This window comes from Nelumbo lutea, chromosome 4 (assembly GCF_056320005.1).
Source record: "Nelumbo lutea isolate HS-2025 chromosome 4, American lotus-T2T, whole genome shotgun sequence".
Lineage (NCBI taxonomy): Eukaryota > Viridiplantae > Streptophyta > Magnoliopsida > Proteales > Nelumbonaceae > Nelumbo > Nelumbo lutea.
This window is the reverse complement of record NC_142687.1, coordinates 12,981,956-13,003,304: the sequence shown is the minus strand read 5'-3', so window position 1 is coordinate 13,003,304 and position 21,349 is coordinate 12,981,956. Positions and strand designations below refer to the sequence as shown.

Here is a 21,349-nt window from a genome sequence, read left to right as displayed (position 1 = left end):
CCAATCACCTCACTTGAAAATGCATTTTCTTTTATCAAAAAAAAAAAAAAAAAAAAATTCAGCCCAACCTCTATCAGCACTAAACAGTTGGGATAGTTAAAACAAATTAAATTTGCTCACAACCGAGCACAACTTAGATTTAACCTGTCAGATCCAAAAATTGTAATCTTACAGATTGATGGGCTAACAACCATCCTTTGCGTTTCTGTAGACAACTTGGGCCTAGGAGATGACAATGAGTTTATTTTCATGCTGAAAAATAATTTAAGAAGCATTTAACTATTGTCCTAATGCATGTGTTTTCAATTCAACCTTGATTGATTTCAGAATGGAGTATCAGATTTTGTGAAATTACAGCAATCCAACTACTAGATAAGTTTTTGTGGCATGAATGCATGATCATGGGAAAAGATGAACCCGCTTGTTCAGTTTTTCCTAATTGTGTGCACCCCATTGAACCAGAATGTGGGCAAGTATGAGAATATCATATTGCAGTACAAACTGAAACACTTCTCCAACCTCTTCAGATTCACATGCTTGTCAAGAAGGCCTATCTGAAGCACCAAAGTAACAAACAAAATCAGACGGAGCACTTACATGGAATATCCTAACTGTAGGATGATAGCCAAATAAAGACTTATCTCCTAATATTATTATAAAAAATAAACAACAAAAATATCAGATGCTGACAGAAAATGAAAGAAATACACAAACTCATGAAAAATTAAAGAACCTAAACAAATAGAAACCAGATGCTGACACTAAACTTCCCTTGACCAGTTCATGCAAAATTTTATCCAGCTTCAGCCACCATCAGAAAATGGGAGTCATGGAGAAAAAGACAAAAGCTCAGAGGTACTTACACAGTTTATTGCACAAACTCTAGTTAGCACTATCCTCTTCATCCTCAAAACTCAAATTTAATGTCTGTAACTTGAACCCAGATCCTTGTATGATCTCAACCAAATTGGAAGCCACACCTGTAGCCTGTACCGTTGTCTGCTTTGTTAACTGCACATGGAAAGATAAGTTGCAATTAGCTGTTACTGATTAAAAAGAAGAAAAATAATTGATGTATCCAATTATTCCACTATCATTCTACAAATAGAACGTTGTATCATTTTTGGGTTTCCCAAGTCCTACTCTTTTGTGGCTACACTTCCAAGGAAAATATTAACTGGTTTCATTGTTTCTTTGAATTGAACGAAGTTATGGATTCAGGACTGCCATAGTCTAGTGAGGATAGAGGTTGAATGCAACTTCTGAGGTGGTGCCATCCTTGGGGTAATTCAAGTTCCAAAGGTAACTGTTGAAATCAAAAGGATGACCTTCAGTTGCTAATAACCTTAGGTGAATATGAGTGCTGCTGTACATGGAAATTCCTTAGTATGTGTTTGGTATAGCTTCCGTTTATTAAATAAACATTTGTACTTTATTTGTCTTCAAAACCAAGAAAAGTACTTGATAAACCTAGGTGCCACATCAGCGGTTGAGTGAATAAATGCTCAACCATTGGGGGAAGTGTTAAAATGAAGCTTCCCCCAATGGCTGGTGAGCGCATAAATCAAAACCCACTTTTGTGAATACCAATGCATACGGATGAACATAATGAGAAAAATGTTGATTTGGCAATGACAATGGCGGCGTTATGATAAACACCAATCACAAAACGTCCACGGAACAAAACACACGCTTAGTTGCCTTCCTATTTTTTCATATGCAACATTAGAAACTGTGGTTCTCTTCAACTGCATTCTGTTTTCAATTGTAAAAGAATTTAGAGATGGTGAATGCTGCAATTGTAGTGCATATCCACCACTAACTTGGCAAATGTCATTTCTGATGTTTGAGGCCATGTATAATATGATTAAGTCCCATACTTTGAATTTTGTTTTTGAATGACAATAATTGGCTGAACGCTTCTATTGTGAAAATTTCACTCTGATCATAATTTTTTTTTCTTTTTTGTGAAGTTAAGGATGCCAAAGAGAGAAAACAAAAGAAAATATCTTGTCTCTGATAAAGTAGATGCTACAGACAGTTGATATTTATATCAGAATACAAAAAATCATGCCATCTAAAGGCCAGTAACTTCTGCAGGTATTGGTAATATCAGACAAATCTCTACAGAGCTAACCATTTTTCTAATTTGTATTTATGAATGCAAGTGCCCAACAAAATCCATCAAAAAAATGTAAGCGTTCAACAAAAGAGTTAGTAAACATACCTCAACACTTGCAATACCTTCAAGGATTTTAACTTTTAAATCACTGACACCCTCTATTTCCTACATAATCAAAGGAAATTAATTAGTTGTGTGGGACCTGTGGGGGTGTGTGTTGAAGTAGAGGAGCATTCCAACTCTCCAATAAAAAACCAAGTTTTTGATGTTTTTTTTTTTTTTTGATAGATACCAAGTTCTTGAAATATTATGCACAAATGTATGTTCTTTTTATTTTTATTTTTTGAAAGGTAAAGCATAATTGTATTGATCAAAAAGGGGGAACACTCCAGAGATTACAATATCCGCCCCTTTGAGGGAAAAGGGCCACTGTGAACTATGCACATCATTTACAATCAAGAAGAGACTGAAATGAAAAACCCATTAACTCCTTTCAATCGCATAAACCAATGATTTGCTGCCAATCATGTAGATATATGTACAGAAATTCAAAGACACACATACTTAAAGGAGCATGAATAACTGCTATTAATTTATGCACTTCCAACCCTTTGCCCACCGCCACCAGAACCATAAGATTCCATTCCCTGCCTATAAATTCTTAAAATTTCATCAGTCCGATTATCATTTTGAAACCCCCTCCCTACCTCCCTGGGGAGAAAGAATTGGAAGAAGACGTAATATTGTTACAGAAGCACACACACACATACAGACACTGTAGAGAGAAGATAGAGATGACAGGGTTAAACGATTAAACCTCCAAGGCTTTGGTCACAGTAGGGATGGCCGATTCATCCATTATTCCTTCTGCCTGCACATTTCAACAAAGAGCAGTATAAGTGATTCCATATCTAGTTTATTGCATGATGGAAGTTATTATCTCTTCTTAATGATGTGTTTTTCTATTACCATAATGGCCATGTCATTGAGGCAGAAATATAGATAATTCTCATTTGTCTGTTTTTGTTTTTTTGGATAAGTCAGGCATGTTAGATAAACGAAGCATGCTAAGACCAAAAAAAGGAAAAATCATAACTACTCATTAGGCATAGGCACATAAGTCCCCCAGCTGCCCCCTATTTTCATTCGCACCGATGCAACTCCATACCTTGGCAACCCAGGGCTATGGGAATATAACTTGATAAATTGAAGATTTGTAATCACTTCTTTTTTATAAATACCAATTGTCATCACATCAGTAAACATTCCCATGTTTCAGAAACAATTTTAGTCATACAGAATGAAATTCAGGGAGCGTTTGCATTAGAAACCACCTGAAGATAAGTCAGGCATGTAGATAAACGAAGCATGCTAAGGCCAAAAAAAGGAAAAATCATAACTACTCATTAGGCATAGGCACATAAGTCCCCCAGCTGCCCCCTATTTTCATTCGCACCGATGCAACTCCATACCTTGGCAACCCAGGGCTATGGGAATATAACTTGATAAATTGAAGATTTGTAATCACTTCTTTTTTATAAATACCAATTGTCATCACATCAGTAAACATTCCCATGTTTCAGAAACAATTTTAGTCATACAGAATGAAATTCAGGGAGCGTTTGCATTAGAAACCACCTGAAGATAAGTCAGGCATGTAGATAAACGAAGCATGCTAAGGCCAAAAAAAGGAAAAATCATAACTACTCATTAGGCATAGGCACATAAGTCCCCCAGCTGCCCCCTATTTTCATTCGCACCGATGCAACTCCATACCTTGGCTACCCAGGGCTATGGGAATATAACTTGATAAATTGAAGATTTGTAATCACTTCTTTTTTATAAATACGAATTTTCATCACATAGGTAAACATTCCCATGTTTCAGAAACAATTTTAGTCATACAGAATGAAATTCAGGGAGCGTTTACATTAGAAACCACCTGAAGATGAGACCAGTATACCAGGTTCTGAGACAATTCGAAACGAGTCCTTCCACGGACAACTTTGCAATAAATTGGATTCTATCGTATGTCTTTTTTAATCTATTTGAACATACGCCATTTTAGTTGAATTTGGGTGGTTTCGGATGCTATAGAAACCGAGACGAAATGATTTCATTTCGAAGTAAACATGTGCACATATGATAAAAAATTAAGATAAACTATGAAGAGAAACAATGAATAAAATAAAATTAAAAACAGGATAAAAACAACTAGATGGCAATAACCAAGTCAACATGTAAATGAAACGAAGACACAAAATAGAAGAAGTTGGAAAAGGAAGCAAGAAAATTCACACACTCACAAACACAGAAGTTGAGTGTAAGCACCTGGAAGAACATAGAAAGCATGTCGGATGGCGAGACCGGGATCGAAACTGGCTGATCAACAGGAGTTTCTTCCTTCTGCTCTTCCGGAACTAGGGTTTCCTCTGTAACTGACCTAATTCTTCTGAATTCTGGGTTCTTCTTCCTTGTGAAGTGCAGAGAACGACTGGAGACGCGGTTTGTTCCAAGACGAAGACAATGGACCGAAGTAGTCAAAGAAGTGGAATTAGAAATGAGAAAACAATTGTTGGTTCTGCAAAAGGAATACAGTGAAGGGAATGCTTCGACGGAGGCCATTGCTCTTCAACAGTCAATCTCCTTCCCGGTTTATCGTCACTCTTCCTTAACCTACAGCTGAGAGGCAGTGTGCTTGTTCTAGATTCGACTTCCACCCTCCACTTCCCTCCCTATCCACTCCACTGTCATAGCTTTTGGGCAAATTTCAAGGTACCCGTTCTAAAAAAAGGGTAAATCTCTTCAATTCACGAAATTGATAATCTGTATTCTTACTGTTTATTTATTATATTAGCTTGTTCTTAAGTTTTCTAACAATTGTCTAAAACCTCTCTTATCTTTAATTTTTTTTATAAATTTTTTATAGTTTAATTAATTGATTAATTCTATTATTTTTATAATTTTTTTGTAAATTTATCCTTGTTTTTGAATTAACTCAATCCCTCTCAAACGAGTCTCGCCCTATCTGTCGAAGGGAAGAGAAGACAGGAGCCCCATCCAGATGGCTTGCCATTGCCATCTCCACCAACGGCGATCATTGCAAATAATGAACGGCGGAGGTTCGGGGGAAATCCGACGGAGGTCAACGATGGGTTTTTTATCCTTGTTCTTAACACCCCTTTTTGTTTAAACCCTAAACAAAACGTAGATGAGTTTTTTTTGTTTTTCACTAAAGAAATCTTTAGTTTCTGATTAGAATACAGTGTTATTTTTTTTGCTTTTGCAGGAGGGACAATCGTTTGGTCACATCTCATCTCTTATGGAAAGAGGTGAATAAAAGAAGGCGGAAGGTTGAGGGGGGAGGGAAGGAGGTCATGTGCAAAGAGGTGAACAGAGGTAAACAATATAGTTATTTTGGGAAGTAGGAAGAAAGGAGGAAGTGGACTTGTAGATGTTCAACGAAATGCCAGAGTGATCCTAGCGTAGCTACGCCAGCGCACGCCTGGCGCATACCCGCTCACACCAGCGCACGCCCACGCACGCCCAGCGCATGCCCGCGCACACCCACCCATGCCAGCATGCACACCCCTGCTCACCCGAGCACCCTTCTAATACCACAAAGGTTTTTTACCCATGTGGTGGTGGGGAGTGTGTACTTGTCATGGCGCGGAATGGGAAGGCTGAGAATGCTGGGCGGGAGTTCTATGGTTGTTACTACTACATAGGTTATACAAAACCTTAGTTATTGTTGTAGTTTGTTAACGTTTCATGTAACACAATTTTTTGGTTATTGTTGTATTTTGACGGTGATAGAAGATGTAATTTCTTTTGTTGGAAGGATGAGATAAGGTGTTGTCCATGTGGAAATGGGGCTTGCAGGATCTTCACATCTAAATGGCCCGGTACACAAGGGAGACGATTTTGGGTTTGCGCAAAGCCCCAAGTAAGATTATTCAATCTTAGTTATTTGTCTGTGCAAAGTTTGCTAACTATTCAATCGCTTAAAGCACATTATTTTTTGTAGGATGCAGATGGGTGTAAGTTCTTTGCATGGATACTAAGGAAACCACAAGTCCAATAGAGTGTAACTATCAAAGGAGAAGTGGCAAGACCTTCTAAAGATCCATTAGATGAGGTTGAAACAGTTGTCCAGTCAAAGAAGGATAAATTCAGTAAAATGTCTGAATTTTGTGATAAGTTGTTGGGTCGTATAAAAAATCTGAGAATCAAAGATGTATAATCTGATTTTGGCCTGGTTGTGACTTAATTTGCATACCTTTCGTCTCAAGATTTTCAAATCAAGGGGAAGAAATAATCAATGTTCAAAATCGATAATAGAATTATATAAAATAAAAATAGTAAAAGCATTAGTAAATTATATACAGATAGAGCACATATATTCTTAATAAAATATCTAACTATAATTCATCCTATATAACCAATTACAAAAGCGGCATTAAGCATGCCTTTACACTCTTTTTACAAAGAATGGCAATGACCCAACAAGTTCAGTCACCATCACCCTTTACAGTAGGGATTTCAACTTTCAACTTTGAACCTGTGGAATGAAGGGCAGCCTCCCTTTACAGTTGCAAATTCTATTCCAACAAGAAATCTTAGTTTAGAAAAATCAAAATCAGGTGGACCAACTCCCCCTCTCTTCAGATTGTCATTGTCACTCAATGGCTCATAATCCGACAAATCAACTACTTCCTTAATTGATGATACACCAAGACCATCATGCCCGGTTGATGGTACACCAAAACCACCCGATTGTTCTGAATCGAAGTCACCAATACCACCTCCTAGCCAATCATCATCACCACCTAGCCCATCTCCACAATTCTGATCTTCATCAAATTCACCATCAACACCCTCCATTCCATGACCACACTCATGCTCAGATGCAACATCATCGGACACAAAATCAATAATGCAACAATCACCTTCACTTTCAACTATATACTTTCTTTTTCCATGGTCACTATTCTGTCCACTTCTTTCAACACATGTGTCACCAATCGATACACATTTAGCATATGTAGTAGTGACATATAAGATAATCTCACGCATATAACTACGCATGGCAAATATCTGCACCATGTCACTCTCACTATCCAATAAACCCAATTGCTTATCTAGTTCATGATTAGGTACCTTGTAGTTTAATGGTTACCGTATTGTCAGGAGGTATCCAACACAAATTACAAAAGTCCTCCATGATGTGTAGGTAGCAAATCCTGTCACTGTCAATGTTATCCACATGTCCCACGTTACCACCGACATATGACAACTTCCCATTAATTATCTTCCATTGGCCACCATGGTTGACAACAAACGTATATCTCCCTTCTTCCATTCCTAAACATGATAAAAACAAGATTTTAGCCAATGAAACAAGTTGTAACTAAAGTTGGTTAACCTAACGCTAATTCTACACAATAGAAACATTAAAAAAGTGAATGAAATAGGCAATTTAGAACACCACTCAACTCAAAGCCATTTTGTGAGTGGATGAATCTAATATTTTTAACCATCTATTACATCATTTTGTCTCTTAACTGTTAATATGAAACAGGATGACCTGTTAACAAAAGCAATAAAAAAAATTCAATGGGAAAATTGGAAGAAAATAGGTGAGTGTGCTTCTATGTATTAACTGGTTTGCCAATTATTCACTAATTTGCAAAGAGTTTCATAACATTTGACTCTAAAGATCAATTTGTCTAATTGTTTTATATATTGTATTGCTAATATTTGAAAGTTAAAGTTGGATTTATTTAGCCTTCCAAGTACCTATTAGTTGGACTGCAATTTAGCTTGTTTTCTTATCTTACCTTACTCTTTTGCCTTTAGCATTTGAAGGCCCAAAATACCATGTCATATTTATTAATCTTCTACATTTACTCTAGGACCTTTTTAATGGGAATTCAATAGCTTCTTGATTTCCTATTGGAAATTAATATGAGCAGTTAGATGCAAGCTATATTAATGGGAATTCATGAGTTATGTTTTGGTAGTCATGTTTCATTGTTAAATGTAAGCTATATGAGGAAGCTCGATCCAAAAGAAGTAAGCACTTTATGGAGTTTCTTCCTTCTGATTTCTTTCTTATTTTTTATGTTCTTTGCTTTTTCTTAATTTGTTCCATCTTTGTTGTTTCATTTCTTATGTTCCTTACTACTATTTTTGTGATTTTATGAACTTTCTGATCTCTTGTAGTTGAATGGTTCCTTGGTCGGTCAGATTTGCAGTATTTGCATTGATGGCAGAAGGTTCTCAATCTTGAACTCATTAAAGGACCATGGACAAAGGAGGTCAGGATATGTTCACACTCTTTTTATTTGTTTATTATCAACTCTATGTGTATATATTATGCATCCATGATTATTTTGTTTCTCCTTTGGTGCTTCCAGGAAGATGATCTTATTATTGACCTCATTTCATTGGCAACACAACCCTTTCTAGGTTGTTCAAGCATTTAGTTGAACACATGGGTTGTATTGGCAACACAACCCTTTCTTTCTGAAGTAGACATGTGTGGATCCAATGTTTGCACTGTAGCAAACATATGGGTCCCAAAACCGCCATTTGATTCAGTCTAAGAGCCGACATGAATGCGGTCATAGGCCACAAATCTCAAAGTATGGTTGTACACACACAAATTACAAAGAGATGGTCTCCTACCACAGACAAGGCATTTGTGCATACCTCAGAAACTACAAGTTTCAATATTCGTCTGCATAACTCACTTCAAAATCGAAAAAAACCCTACAAAAGCAAAAAAATAACATTGTATTCTAATTAGACACTAAAGATTCCTTCAATGAAAAAAAAACCTTCAGTAAAAAACAAAAAAACTCATCTCCATTTTGTTTAGGGTTTAAACAAAAAGGGGTGTTAAGAGCAGGGATAAAAAACCCACCACTAACCTCCGTCGGATTTCCGCCAAACCTCCACTGTTTGTTATTTGCAGCGATCACCGTTGACGGAGATGGCGATGGCGAGCCATTGGGATGGCTTTCTTGTCTTCTCTTCCCTTCGACAGATAGGGCGAGTGTCTGAGAGGGATTGAGTTAATTTAAAAACAAAGATAAAAATGTAATTTTGTATAGGGGTATAACGGGCATTTTTAGCTTTTCCTTTCATGGTTAACAGTTAGGGGTATAATTAGTCAATTGTAAGGGTATACTTAATCAATATTCAAACAATAAGGATAGAGTTATCAATCAGCTAAACCATAAGGGTAGTTTAAGAAATTTACCTTATTCACATATAATATCACGTGAGTGATAATTATTTTAAAATTCTTAAAATATCCTTATTATTTACGCCGCTTTAGAAGTTGTAGCGGTGATAACATTGATTTTGATATCTTCATCGTCGTTAATTGCAACTTCCAAACAGCAAAAGTTTAATAAGAAAAAGGTGAAGAAAGTCAGAGGAATTAGTCCCGATATCGGCCACTGGTTTCTTGGGTGAGAAAACATTCACACACCGCCCTGGGGTACAATTACTGAAGCAATTGGTTGCAACGACATTCGTGATCGGATGGAATATAGTATCGACGACCCTTATTCTTTTGGGGATAAAGATATTCATGCCCGGATGTTGGAGGAAGAGCTGATGACTGGAAATGATGCAGTTCATGGGGCGTTTATTGTGTTCTCCTCCAAAGGCAGCAGTTGATGTATTGTCTTTATCTCTACCAGCACCCCCACCAATCTAGAATAATTTATGTTGCTGTTGGGGGCTTAAAGACGGTAGACTGAATCCCTGTAGCAAAGCCAGATTAGAACTACCGAACTCCCTGGAGACGTTCATGGGCTGATTGAGTGATTGAAGAAAAAGAAAAAGAAAAAAAAAACGATTGAAGCGCTGCTAACAATGACGGAAACCCTCCACCTGGATAGTAAATAGAAGGTGGGTTGGGTGCTACCGGAGGGATGGGAGAAGGTGGGATCATCAAATCTACTTCTTTGGTCCTCAGAGTAGGATTACCACCACCATTGGTGGTTATGACTGTAGAGGTGGAGGTTGTGGATGATGTTGTGATAGTTGGGGAACTGATGGTAGTTGGTTCTTGATGTAGTGTGATTTGGTCACTCCTAGCTGGCGGTGGCCTGGCTCTGAGCTGGTGACGGGCAGCACCTGAGATGAAGAAGACAGTGAAGGATTCCCGTGGAGCTCGCTCTGCGGGAATACTCCAACGGTCAAGTTAGAACTCTGAGAGAGAATTGCAGAAAATACAAAGAGAGCTAAGAGTGCAGATAATGCGAAATCAATTACCTTTTTCCCTTGGGGATCAAGGCCTTTTTATACCGATGCCCTGTCAAATCGGATGTAACCGCCTCTGATTCTCTGCCACAACCATTATTCGCCAGGCTGATTCGATTGGTGCAAGTATCCGTCGCAGAGTACGGTCCTGTCAATTGAGAGACGTTATGCAGAGCCGGCATGTACCACGCTGCCTGACGTGAGACGTGGGCACAACCCTCTGGAGTGGCAGGTGCTGTGCCGTTAGACAAGAGACGTGGGAGTAATCTTGACAGGCACTATCTTGTCGGATGAGAAGTTTCCCGAAGACTCTGGGTTGCTTGATAGTGAGCTGCCTTGTAGCAAGCTGTTCTGTAGCGGGCCGTAGCGAGCTGTAGCGAGCTATCTCATGGCGAGTTATTCTGTTGTGGTTTCAGCGAGCCCATTACGCCGAGTTGTGGCCAAGCTGTCATGCTAAGCTGTCATTTACGTTGAGTCATACCCACATATCCCTTAGTTAGGAGGTTGGGTCAAATCACCCTCCATTAGTTCAGTAGATTATCGGCGGTATAGGATGTTTTCGGTCGCTTTCCCTTCCTGCAACCACCGCCCACGGGACGTTTCGTTCGGTTCCCCCTTGAGTCCAGTACATTCAGCAAGTCTTGCAAAAGTTACGCGGCTCCAAGAGGTTATAATTGTTGTGATAAAAGAACTTGGTATTCAGAGAGTCACAACGCGGGCATTTCTGAGGCTGTTGTTGCTGCTGCTTTTGATTCTCCGATGATGGTGGTTTCACCTGCCGATCATGTTGTTGCAAGCCCTTCATCTAGTCTATTCTTCTTCCTCCTGCACCTGTTATTCCTCCTCCTCCACCACCACCACCACCTCTCTCTTTCTCTCTCTCTCTCTCTCTTCAGATCGCTATATTTCTCTAATTCTTCTTGTAGAGGGATGGCGAGATGGGTGGGGAGGCGAGTTAATTCAAAACGAGATGCTACACATAGCTTTTGCACCCTGATTCAACAGTTCCTTCCCAATCAGGTCTCTAAATAAATTGAGATAAAATTCCTTGTAGGCAGAAGATGGGCATAAAAGAGGAAATGTATATTAGGCAGATATATGTTTTCAAAATTGAATGTGGAACAAATGGGAATTGGAACCAACAACATTTGGGGCATAGTCATCGGAAATCACAACAAGATGCTCTATTGGTTCCCTGTCAAGGAGCACAGGCCTGCACCTAGCTAAGGATTCCGATTCAATTCTCCATCTTCAACAATAGCAGAGCTTAGGGTTGCGATTCATTCTTTGCGAATTTCACCGATGGTAGTGGCGTTGGTGTTGAAGAAGGATGTGAAGGTCTCCTCCATCATTGACCTTCAAGGCCGGAGGCAGAAAGCATGTTTGCGAGGTTCATGTCTTCTTAGGAGGAGGCGGAGGCACCGGTGGTGAACCTACTCTTCCTCATCCCTAAGAGATCGGAGAGAGACCTTCAGAGTTTTTTTCTTCTCCCCGTTTTTGTTTTTCTTTCTCTTTCCCTCGATATGATTTTAGGTTTATTGGGTTTTATTTTGAAAATTTGATAAATGGTGAAGGGAAAATTCGACATTTTTTTTCTTGTCATATGATATCTAAACATTAAGGATATAGTTTGTCAATTTCGTGAACAGTAGGGGTAGTTAAGAGATTTACCCTTAAAAAAAAAAGAGAAATTGTCTAAAACTCACCATAATTTAAAGCATTCCTCTAAGGGTAAATTTCTTAAACTACCCTTATGGTTTAGCTAATTAATTAAGTATACCTTTACTACGATTTAGCTAATTGATTAAGTGTACCCTTACTATTTGAAAATTAACTAACATTACCCCTATTGTTTTTGAGAACTGACTAATCCTTCTTAATCATTAACGTTAGGAGATATGAAAAAGACTATTTTACCCTCCACTATAGATTATTTGGATCTCTCCCTCTTCCTCCCATTCTCTTCGCTAGAATTGTTGGAACGAGGGATGATGACTTGATCTCAGATCTGGGTTCCTTACTTGGATCTCTCCCTCTCCCTCTCATTCTTTTCGTCTGAATTATCAAAATGGCAAATGATGACCAGATCTCAAATCTAAGTATCTCTCAGATTTGGGTTCCTTACTCGAATCTCTCCCTCTCCCTCTCACTTCGTTGAAATTGCAGGAATGGCGGATGATGACCGGATCTATCTTCTTTTAGGTTAGGTCACAAAACCATGTAAAACGAGATGAACAAAGCTTCGCAAGTAGCTTGCAGGATGAACAAAGCTTTACAGCAAGTGGAAAAACGAAGACGGAATTTAGACTGTTAACCTTTGCATTTGCGGCAGTTCTAGAGAAGAGAATAAGAGGGGTGCCGACCTCTACAATTGTAGAGGTTCTAGAGAAGAGAACGAGAGGGGCGCCGACCTCTACAGTTGTAGAGGTTCTAGAGAAGAGAACGAGAGGGGCGCTAACCTTTGCAGTTTTGGAGAAGAGCAGTGGTTCCAGAGAAGAGCACTAGAGAAGAGTGGCGGTTCCAGAACTCTACAGTTCCGATGAAGGTTAGACCTCTGTAGTTCCAGAGAAGAGAACAAGAGGGAGAAGGAAGAGGAGAAAGGTTGTAACTGTAATTCCCCTATAGCATTCGACCTCTACAATTATGGCAGTTCTTGAGAAGAGAATGAGAACGAAAGGGAAAGATCAGAGATCTACAGTAAAATAGGGGGAGGTCGGAGGTGGAGGGTAAATTTGGGTTTTAAAAAAATTATATGTCATGTGCTTATGAGTTTTGATGGAATATTAATATAACTTAACAATAAGGGTAGAGTTAGTCAATTGTTAGGAACAATAGGGGTACTGTTAGTTAATTTTCAAACATTAAGGGTACACATAGTCAATTAGCTAAACCATAAGGGTAATTTAAGAAATTTACCCTTTCTCTAATCCTCTTAAACCCACCATAACTTTTTAAAACATTTAGGGAACCTTTACATTAAATAGACTAATAGATGTTGGTAGATTACTATTTTACCCTTCTATTCTAAATGGAAAATAAACAAAAACTTTAATAAAAACAATAGAAATCACTTTATCCATTTTAATTCCAAATGCAACAAGGACCAAAATCAAGAAAAGATTTATAGTTAAGAAGAGGACACATGGCACTATAGGACCCAACGTCCACTTCTATCAGATGTCAATTCGAATAAAGGTGTATTGAATAAAAATTATGCTGACATAAAAATATGTTTAATAAGGCTGATATGTCATTGAGGGGCAGTTTGGTCATAAAAATTGCATTTATGCTGATGTGGATAATTTCTGTCAATGAACACTAACGATGCTCTAATTGATGATGAGTTTTCGAAAACAAAAAGTCATTGACATGGGGTTCTATGGACGTTTTACAAAGTTATAACGAGTTTAAGAGAAATGCTTAAAAGTCACAGCGAGTTTTAGACAATTTCCCTTTAAAAAAAAAAAATTGCTTACTGTCTAGAAATTGCTTTCAACTACTCAAGTTCTGTGACAATTAAATCCTTCTTGAGGTTAATACTAGTTAATGGAAAATTGGAAAAGACATTCTTACCTATCATTCTTCTTTAAGTTTTCAAAATTAAACATTTGAAAAAAGACTTAGGGTCCATTTGGTTTACAGTCGGAATCAGAATCAAAATCGGAATGGTCTATTCTCATAGTCTATTTGGTTTAGACAAGAATGGGAATAGGAATTGGAACCAGTAGGAAAGAGATTTCATTCCCAAAGGAGAGGCAAGGAATGGTCATTCCATCAGAAATGGAAATGGGATTCCAATTCCGCCCAACCAAACAGTTGGAATTGAAATATCCCATTTTGATTCTGATTCCAGACCCCTATTCTTGCAAACCAAACGGAGCCTGATAACATTTAAATAAACCTACAACATTTGAACAATCCAAGTATCTTTTGCTTATGACATGCTTGAACGTTGATTGTTGATTATATTCATGGATTCTCAACAACCAATTGTGACTTTGTTCAAGAACTCCTTTGTTTGTGATGAGCCAGAGAGCCAGGGATTTAGTTATGCCGCCTAGTAGACCTGTGATGGTTTCACCGGAAAGTTTGACACCCATATGGAAAGGAAGGTGCAATAACTATCGGAGATAATTATGACTTTGCTTGAGTGTTGATTGTTGATTATATTCATGGAATTTCAACAACCAGTTGTGTTTTTATTCAAGAACTCCTTTATTTGTGATGAGCCAGAGAGCCAGGGATTCAATTATGCTCCTAAACCTGTGATGGTTTCATCGGAATGTTTGGCACCCATGGAAAGGAAGGCACAATAGCTATCGGAGATAATGTATAGATAGAAGCGTTTTTGAAAATTTGGATATGTTAAGATTTATTTTAAAATTTGAAGGAAATGGGAGGGAAAGTTGACCATAAAAAAGGCAATATTAGAATTTAAAAAATAAAAAATTCTATATATCCCATGTGATACATGTGAAGAGATTATGATGGAACACTATCAGTGGGGGATGATTTAGTCAGTTGTCAAAAAAACTTAAGAGTATTTTTGGTTCACAATTGAAATTGGAATCAAACTCCTTGGAATCGGAATCGAAATGATCCATTTCCATTGTCTGTTTGATTCAGACAAAAATAAAAATGAGAATTGGAATCAACAGGAATGAGATTTCATTCCCAAAGAAGGGAGAGGGAATGGCTATTCCCTTTAATGGGGAAAAGCCATTTCAATAAGAATGAGATTCCAATCCTGCTTAACCGAACAGTTGGAATCGGAATAGCCCATTCTAATTCCAATTTCAGACCTTTATTCCTACAAACCAAAGGGGGCCTTAGGAATACTTTAAGCGAAATGGCAGGGGTAGAACAATCAATTTCTTAACTAAAACTTGAGGACAATTTGTACATTTTTTGTGGGCATGATCTTGACCATTCAAATTAGCTGGTGAATCTGCATCGCACAAAAAGCTATTATCGGTGGATGATTCCACTTCCAAGCGTGTATACAAATCATCAAAAGTAAAGTTGTCACCTAGGCTGCATTTGAAAGCGATGTAAAACGTCATCAACATGAGTATATGAAATATCAATGGGGTTTTACAATGAATTGTACAAAATGTTACTGTCGAGCTTCGAAAAGCGTTGAATTTTTGCATTGATTTTATTGATATAGTCTTGTAATATTTACATCAATAATCAAATGACATTTTACATCGCTTTCAAATGCAGCCCTAAGTGTCAATAATTAAACGAGTAAATGCCTTAAACTACCCAAAGTTTAAAAAATGAATAAAACTTTCTGTACTGTGTGAAAAATCCCTTAAACTAGATTTTCTAACAAGTGACTAATTCTACCCCTATCGTTAATATACTGTCACATTTCATCCACATGGTCAAGTGAGCGGTGTCTCGGTATGTTACCTGGTTCGTTCCAGCAGAGACAAAGGAATTCGAATCCCACTACCACCATATTTGACGGAGGGGCTATATGGTGTGGTGCTGGCGTGCTGCTCTTACCAAATACCAAAAAAAAGAGGTTAAAAACTAACAGCCCTGAAAAACATAAAGGCTGAATAAGCAATAAAAGGCAGCAGTATACGTTTCTGGCAATAGGAATTCCAATTGCAATTAAGGAATTCCAACCGTGCAGACTCCATTAACGAATTTCAATTCCATTATAATGACACTAGGATAAAAAGTTAAAAACTAACAGCCTTGAAAAATATAAAGGCTTAAGTTTAAGCAATTAAAAAGCAACAGTATAAATGCCCCTCATCCTCCGTCAACGTAACACTGTAAAAAATGCCTCTTCACCCGTTCTGGTTTTTCAATGGTGAGTAGCAGCCAAAGCTAATGTGCGTGGTGCACCAAATAACACAATTTGCCCACTAATTTGCTACTAGATCCAGCATGGCAGGGTTATCAAGCTGTCCACAAAACGAGAATAAAGATTTTCTTTCCACTCCAAAATTTGTCTTTTTCCTTTTAATACCAATCTATCATCTATATCAAGACTCCCTTGAACTTGCTGCTCCAGCATCATTTCAACATTTCCTTCCTAGAGACTTCAGTGTTAAACATGAACTCATCATCTTGGCGGGAAGGTTTCAGAATGAGGCTTGGATCTCTTAATCTTTGGTCAGGTGAATTCACAATGGAATATGGGCTCCTGACCTCCTTACCATTAAAATGCAGAGGCTTGAAGAACATCACAATAACCAAGTCATATGAATTGGCTTGAAAACCAGTAGCTTTCTACTTTGATATATGCACTACTCAAAAATCTCCGTCAGCTGGTACAAGCTTTAGTAACTTTGCAAGGTCATAAGACTTGAAATCTTTTCCGTAACATAAACTTAGATCCAGTGGTGTCTTCCCATCCTGAACATAATAAACAAAGAAGCAAAACTGTTATGCTCAATGAGAACCTGATAAATTTTTGGATTGATAGGTATTTAAGAGCAGTATTAGAACTATTACCTAAAGCACATTTCCTTCCAAGAACTTATACTAAACTCAGAAGGTTCAGAAATGTGTAGTAGTTTTCCTTTTCCTCCTATTTTGTATCTAAATTTATGGAGAAAAAGAGAAATGGAATCGGTGAAAAGGTAAAGAAGAATTTATCAATTCCTAAAGCACAGTTCAGCCAGGAGAGGAGACCAACCATGTAACTGAAAATGTTTATCCTAATTTCCGGTGTAATGACCTTCTATCTGACCATGACTATCAACATATGGGCAAAATGGAGGGGTGCATCCAGAGTCTAATGTGATGGGTAAATATCACTTAGGTTAAAGGGAAAATTCTATATGACAGTTTTAAGGCAAGCAATACTTTATAGAGCAGTGTTGGGCAGTTAAGAAACATGTCCAAAAAAATGAGTGTGGTAGAAATGTGTATGCTGAGAACCTGAGATAGATAGTGGAAAAACAAGAAAGGATAGGGTCAGAAATGAAGTCATTCAAAGGAAACATAGGAGTAGCCCCAGTAGGTGATAAAATGAGAGAAGGTAGACTAAGATGGTTTGCTCACATGCATAGAAGACCACTGTATGGGAAAAAGGTCAATCCTTAAGGTAAGAACTTGTATGGATAACCATGCTGAAAGAACCTGAGAATATGGGCTCAAAATCAGGTACAACATTTTTTATGAATAAAATCAGGTACATCTTCCCATCAGAAAAACTGAAGACTTAATGTATACTTGCCTTGTTTCTTCGGTTCTTATCAGCACCATTGACTAAAAGAACTTTTGCTATATCCCGACATCGACTTTGTATTGCAACATGCAATGGGGTCCAACCTTCCTGAAGAGTAAATGAAAATAAATGGATGGGAAGGGAAAGGAGGAACAAAAGAAGTTATTTGGGAAAACTATAAAAAATGAAGAGGAAAGGACCCTTACATTATCTGCAACATTTACATCAACCTTGTATTTGATTAATAACTTTACAGTTTGCATTGCACCAACTTGAACTGCATAATGAAGTGGAGTAGCACCATTCTGTCACAAGGAAGAAATCAGGCAATCAAACATCTGGTCTCTCCAGAATCAAATAGAAAGAGCCATGCAAATTAGGATACGGGAAGCACTTTCTCACCCTATCTCTGATGTGTGGATTTGCACCTTTCCTCAAAAGATGACTAATAACAACTTCCTTTTTACCAATAACTGCCTTATGAAGAGCAGTGAAACCATCCTGTTCACCAAACTGACTCAAGCTCCAATGATAATGGCGAGCGAGGACAAATTGAATGTTGAAGCATTGATTGAAAAAATAAAAGGGAAAAAATATTAAGCATACCCTGTCAACTGCATCAATGTCAACACCATGCTCAAGTAGTTTATCCATGAAATTTATCTGTCCTGATAGTGCAAGAGTATGAAGTGGACTCCATTTTTCCTGTGTGAGAATTACAATTTTTTTAGTTGAAAAGCTTAGTTAACAAAAAAAAAAAAAAATGCAGATAGATAGCTTACAATCTCACAATACTGCAATTAAATTGCTTAAAAAATGACAGTTAATGAACTACACAAGGTCAAGCCTATGATACAAAATAAAAAGCAGATAAGGTGCAGCAGGAAAGACGGAAGAACACCTAGAAAGAAATCAAATAAGGGGAAAAGAAAGGACTTCTTCATGCTTTGGAAACTTAACAGTTGATATTTTGCTCAGAACAGGAGCTTCATTCTGTTGCAAAATTGCTTTCTCTTCTGATCCCAAAAGCTGTTCAACTTCTGGAATTATTAAAAGAAAAGTCAATATTTAACACTGTCACATTTATAGATGGAAGAAATGCAAAACTGGCATGTCTGTGAAATTAAAAACAGTAAGTTCCATATTATGTTTACTATAGGTAAAGAACAAGAATAAAATCTGCAATGTACCAGAAACTATGTGGAGAAAGCCTTGACTAACGTCAATCTAAAGTAAAAGTGAGATTCACATTAGATTTATTTATATGTAGAATTCTCTATATGCAGAAGCAGCATAAATAAACAAAATCTAAATGTTGTCTAACCATATATTAATTTGTCATCTTTGAACTAGTAATAGTTTGTCAAAAGGATGAGCCTAAACATAAAGGAATTAGCATATGAAATCTTAATATCTAATGTGAAATTTTCTCCCGTTGTCAAGGATTAAATATTTACCAGAACTTTGAAAGTTTCAATATTTTGTTCAGGTTTGAGGATGACCAGAGCGGAATCTTCAGAGAATTATACAAAACTCTGGTTTCAGCCCATAATGGGGGAAATAGAAAATAATTTACATGACTAGATAAAAAAGAATCACAAAGGATAAAAGATAAATACGATAAGAGAGATAAAAAAAGAGGGTAAACAGAAAAGACATCATGATGTACAAAAATTTAACTTCAAGCATACTGATTTTTTTTTATATATTTCATACCCTTTACAAAATTCAGCCGAAATATAAGATTTTTTTTCATGCTATATGGAAATGGAATCAAGATTTAAATCATTGTCCACTGCATACTTAACTAGTACAATGATAAGACATACATGGGCACTGAATTGTCACTATATTAAATTTTAATTTGGAAAAAAGGAACGTATAAAGAACAATTTGATCACTCGCATTTTTGCAATAATTAAAACTCTAATTTGGAAGGCAGAATGATAGGCAGTAACTCATGAACTTAAAGTTGACAGGCATTCTCTAGTATAATGGATAACTAATCAAGAATTTTGTGAAATAAAAGTAAATAAAGACGCTGATTCAAATTTGAGTTATAGACAATAAAAAAAAGAGATACAGAAATAAAAATCATTTGTGCTTCGACTTGATTCACTGTAATGACGCTTTCTTAGCTTTCCAACTGCTTAAACTGCAATCAAAAGCCTCTTCTGAACATGGATTGCAATTCCCATTGTCTTTTTTCTTTTCTTTTCTTTTTTTTTTTCGAGAGAGAGATAATAAAAGTTTAACCCTAGAAATATTTCTTCCTCTCCGCCCTCCCAAAGAGAACGCGAGTGGTGAAGACGGTTTTAATTCTACACGTTCTTGCAGTAAGGAATAATGCAGAAAGCATCTAGACATTGGTATTATTCCTAAATCCAAAAAGCCGAAATTCGACAAAAGTTCATATTCCTAAATCCAAAAAGCCGAAATTCGACAAAAGTTCATACGGGAAAATAGAAACCAAAAACAAACATGAGGATAATCAACAAAACGAATAAAGCCCAGAAGTAGTTCGAAGAAAAACGAAAAAGCTACAAAAGAAAATGAACAAAATACCGTTCAAGAGGTCCTCCTCGTACTGAGTACTTGGGAATTTGAATTTAGTAACACTTGCAACAGCAACAGCAACAGCAGGAAGTCCTTCTTCTTCCCAATCGCTCTCGAAGTCCAAATCATTTTCTTGTTCCTGTTCTTGTTCTTCGTCTTCGTAATCACTGCCACTACCGTCGTCAGGTTCTTCCCAAGTGCCCCGCGGGGCTTCAAATGAAGAAGCCCCTTTCGACTGGAGGGCACAAATTCTTGATTTCGTGGTCGAACCTGTAGTAAGAGCTAAAACCCTAATTCCCCATGGATTCCAGTCCTTGGGGGTTTCATAGCTTCTGCTGTTATTTGGGGCAATACAGAGTGAAGGAAGCAAACGATTGGAAGAAAATCCGCACAGCACCAACATCTTTTAATGGAAGAACGCGCGAATGCTTTAACCAAACTATATGATTTTGTTTTCGCGGAGGAGAAGCAGTTTATACGATAGACCCGGTGAGTAGATTCAAAGGAGGCAAATTTCTTTAGATAAATTTCTTAAACTACCCTTATAATTTAGTTATTTTATTAAGTATATTTTTACTGTTTAAAATTTATTAACGTTATTTTTACTGTTTAAATATGCATCACATTACTCTTATAACTTTCAAACATACTCCCACCCTTGTTATAACTTCAGCACCGGCATCTGCATCAATGTTGTGACTCTCCCTCCCCTTCCTTCGTATTTGAATACTTCTGAAGGTTTTCAATGGCAAGAGAAGACTTTTGTTCAATTGGTTTATCGTCTTCATGGACTTGGCCTGAATTTCCGGCAATGAACTTTATAGCTAACAGAGTACCCTATAGGTAGGAGAGATGGAAGAGTGTCTTCAGTTTCTATTGTGACACAGGCTGGAGGACTCCATTCATATTCCCTCTTCTGCCTCTCCTTCCACTTGACATCGGTGATGTTCGCTGATTTCTCACTATTTTCTTGGCGGTGTTCTGCCACCGCCGCTGTATCAATAAACATCAAAACCCACCGTTCTGCAAATGGAGAGAGAGAGGTGGAACAAGGGAGAGAAAGTACAGGTCGAGAGAGGGCGGTGGAACAGGTGAGAGCGGAGGTAGGGAGCGAGCGAGCGAGCGAGAGAGCGAGAGAGAGAGAGAGAGAGAGAGGGCGGTGGAATAGGTGAGAGCGGAGGCAGGGAGAGAGAGAG

General features: G+C 37.6%; 2 protein-coding genes and 1 long non-coding RNA gene across 10 annotated transcripts; 1 reads left to right on the top strand and 2 right to left on the bottom strand.

The window, feature by feature from the left end:
• Positions 1-96: 96 nt before the first annotated feature.
• LOC148853997 (uncharacterized) lies at positions 97-4,747 on the bottom strand. The gene is made up of 5 exons (XM_088983733.1): positions 4,454-4,747; positions 2,940-2,993; positions 2,228-2,287; positions 864-1,011; positions 97-554 (listed from the first exon to the last, which is right to left on the bottom strand). The coding sequence occupies exons 1-4, from the start codon at positions 4,745-4,747 to the stop codon at positions 883-885; spliced, it is 537 nt and encodes a 178-aa protein (XP_088839859.1). The 3' UTR covers positions 97-554; positions 864-882.
• Positions 4,748-4,758: 11 nt separating this feature from the next.
• On the top strand, positions 4,759-6,413 carry LOC148853996 (uncharacterized). 2 transcript variants are annotated; one of them, XR_016112771.1, is made up of 4 exons: positions 4,759-4,897; positions 5,412-5,521; positions 5,964-6,068; positions 6,150-6,413. It is a non-coding gene; the product is annotated as an uncharacterized LOC148853996 (long non-coding RNA). The 2 variants fall into 2 exon arrangements; XR_016112770.1 differs by lacking the exon at positions 4,759-4,897 and adding an exon at positions 5,107-5,266.
• A 9,586-nt stretch (positions 6,414-15,999) lies between these two features.
• On the bottom strand, positions 16,000-20,681 carry EMB506 (Ankyrin repeat family protein). 7 transcript variants are annotated; one of them, XR_016094776.1, is made up of 9 exons: positions 20,163-20,681; positions 18,558-18,637; positions 18,204-18,302; positions 18,000-18,098; positions 17,804-17,902; positions 17,607-17,705; positions 17,432-17,509; positions 16,880-17,308; positions 16,000-16,780 (listed from the first exon to the last, which is right to left on the bottom strand). XR_016094776.1 is itself a non-coding variant. In XM_088940889.1 (9 exons), the coding sequence occupies exons 1-8, from the start codon at positions 20,554-20,556 to the stop codon at positions 16,925-16,927; spliced, it is 1,002 nt and encodes a 333-aa protein (XP_088797015.1). In that variant the 5' UTR covers positions 20,557-20,671; the 3' UTR covers positions 16,000-16,780; positions 16,880-16,924. The 7 variants fall into 7 exon arrangements, 5 of the variants coding, with proteins under 5 accessions (XP_088797015.1, XP_088797014.1, XP_088797013.1 ...); XR_016094775.1 differs by having other exon boundaries at positions 18,000-18,110; positions 20,163-20,672; XM_088940889.1 differs by having other exon boundaries at positions 16,880-16,966; positions 18,000-18,110; positions 20,163-20,671.
• Positions 20,682-21,349: the final 668 nt, after the last annotated feature.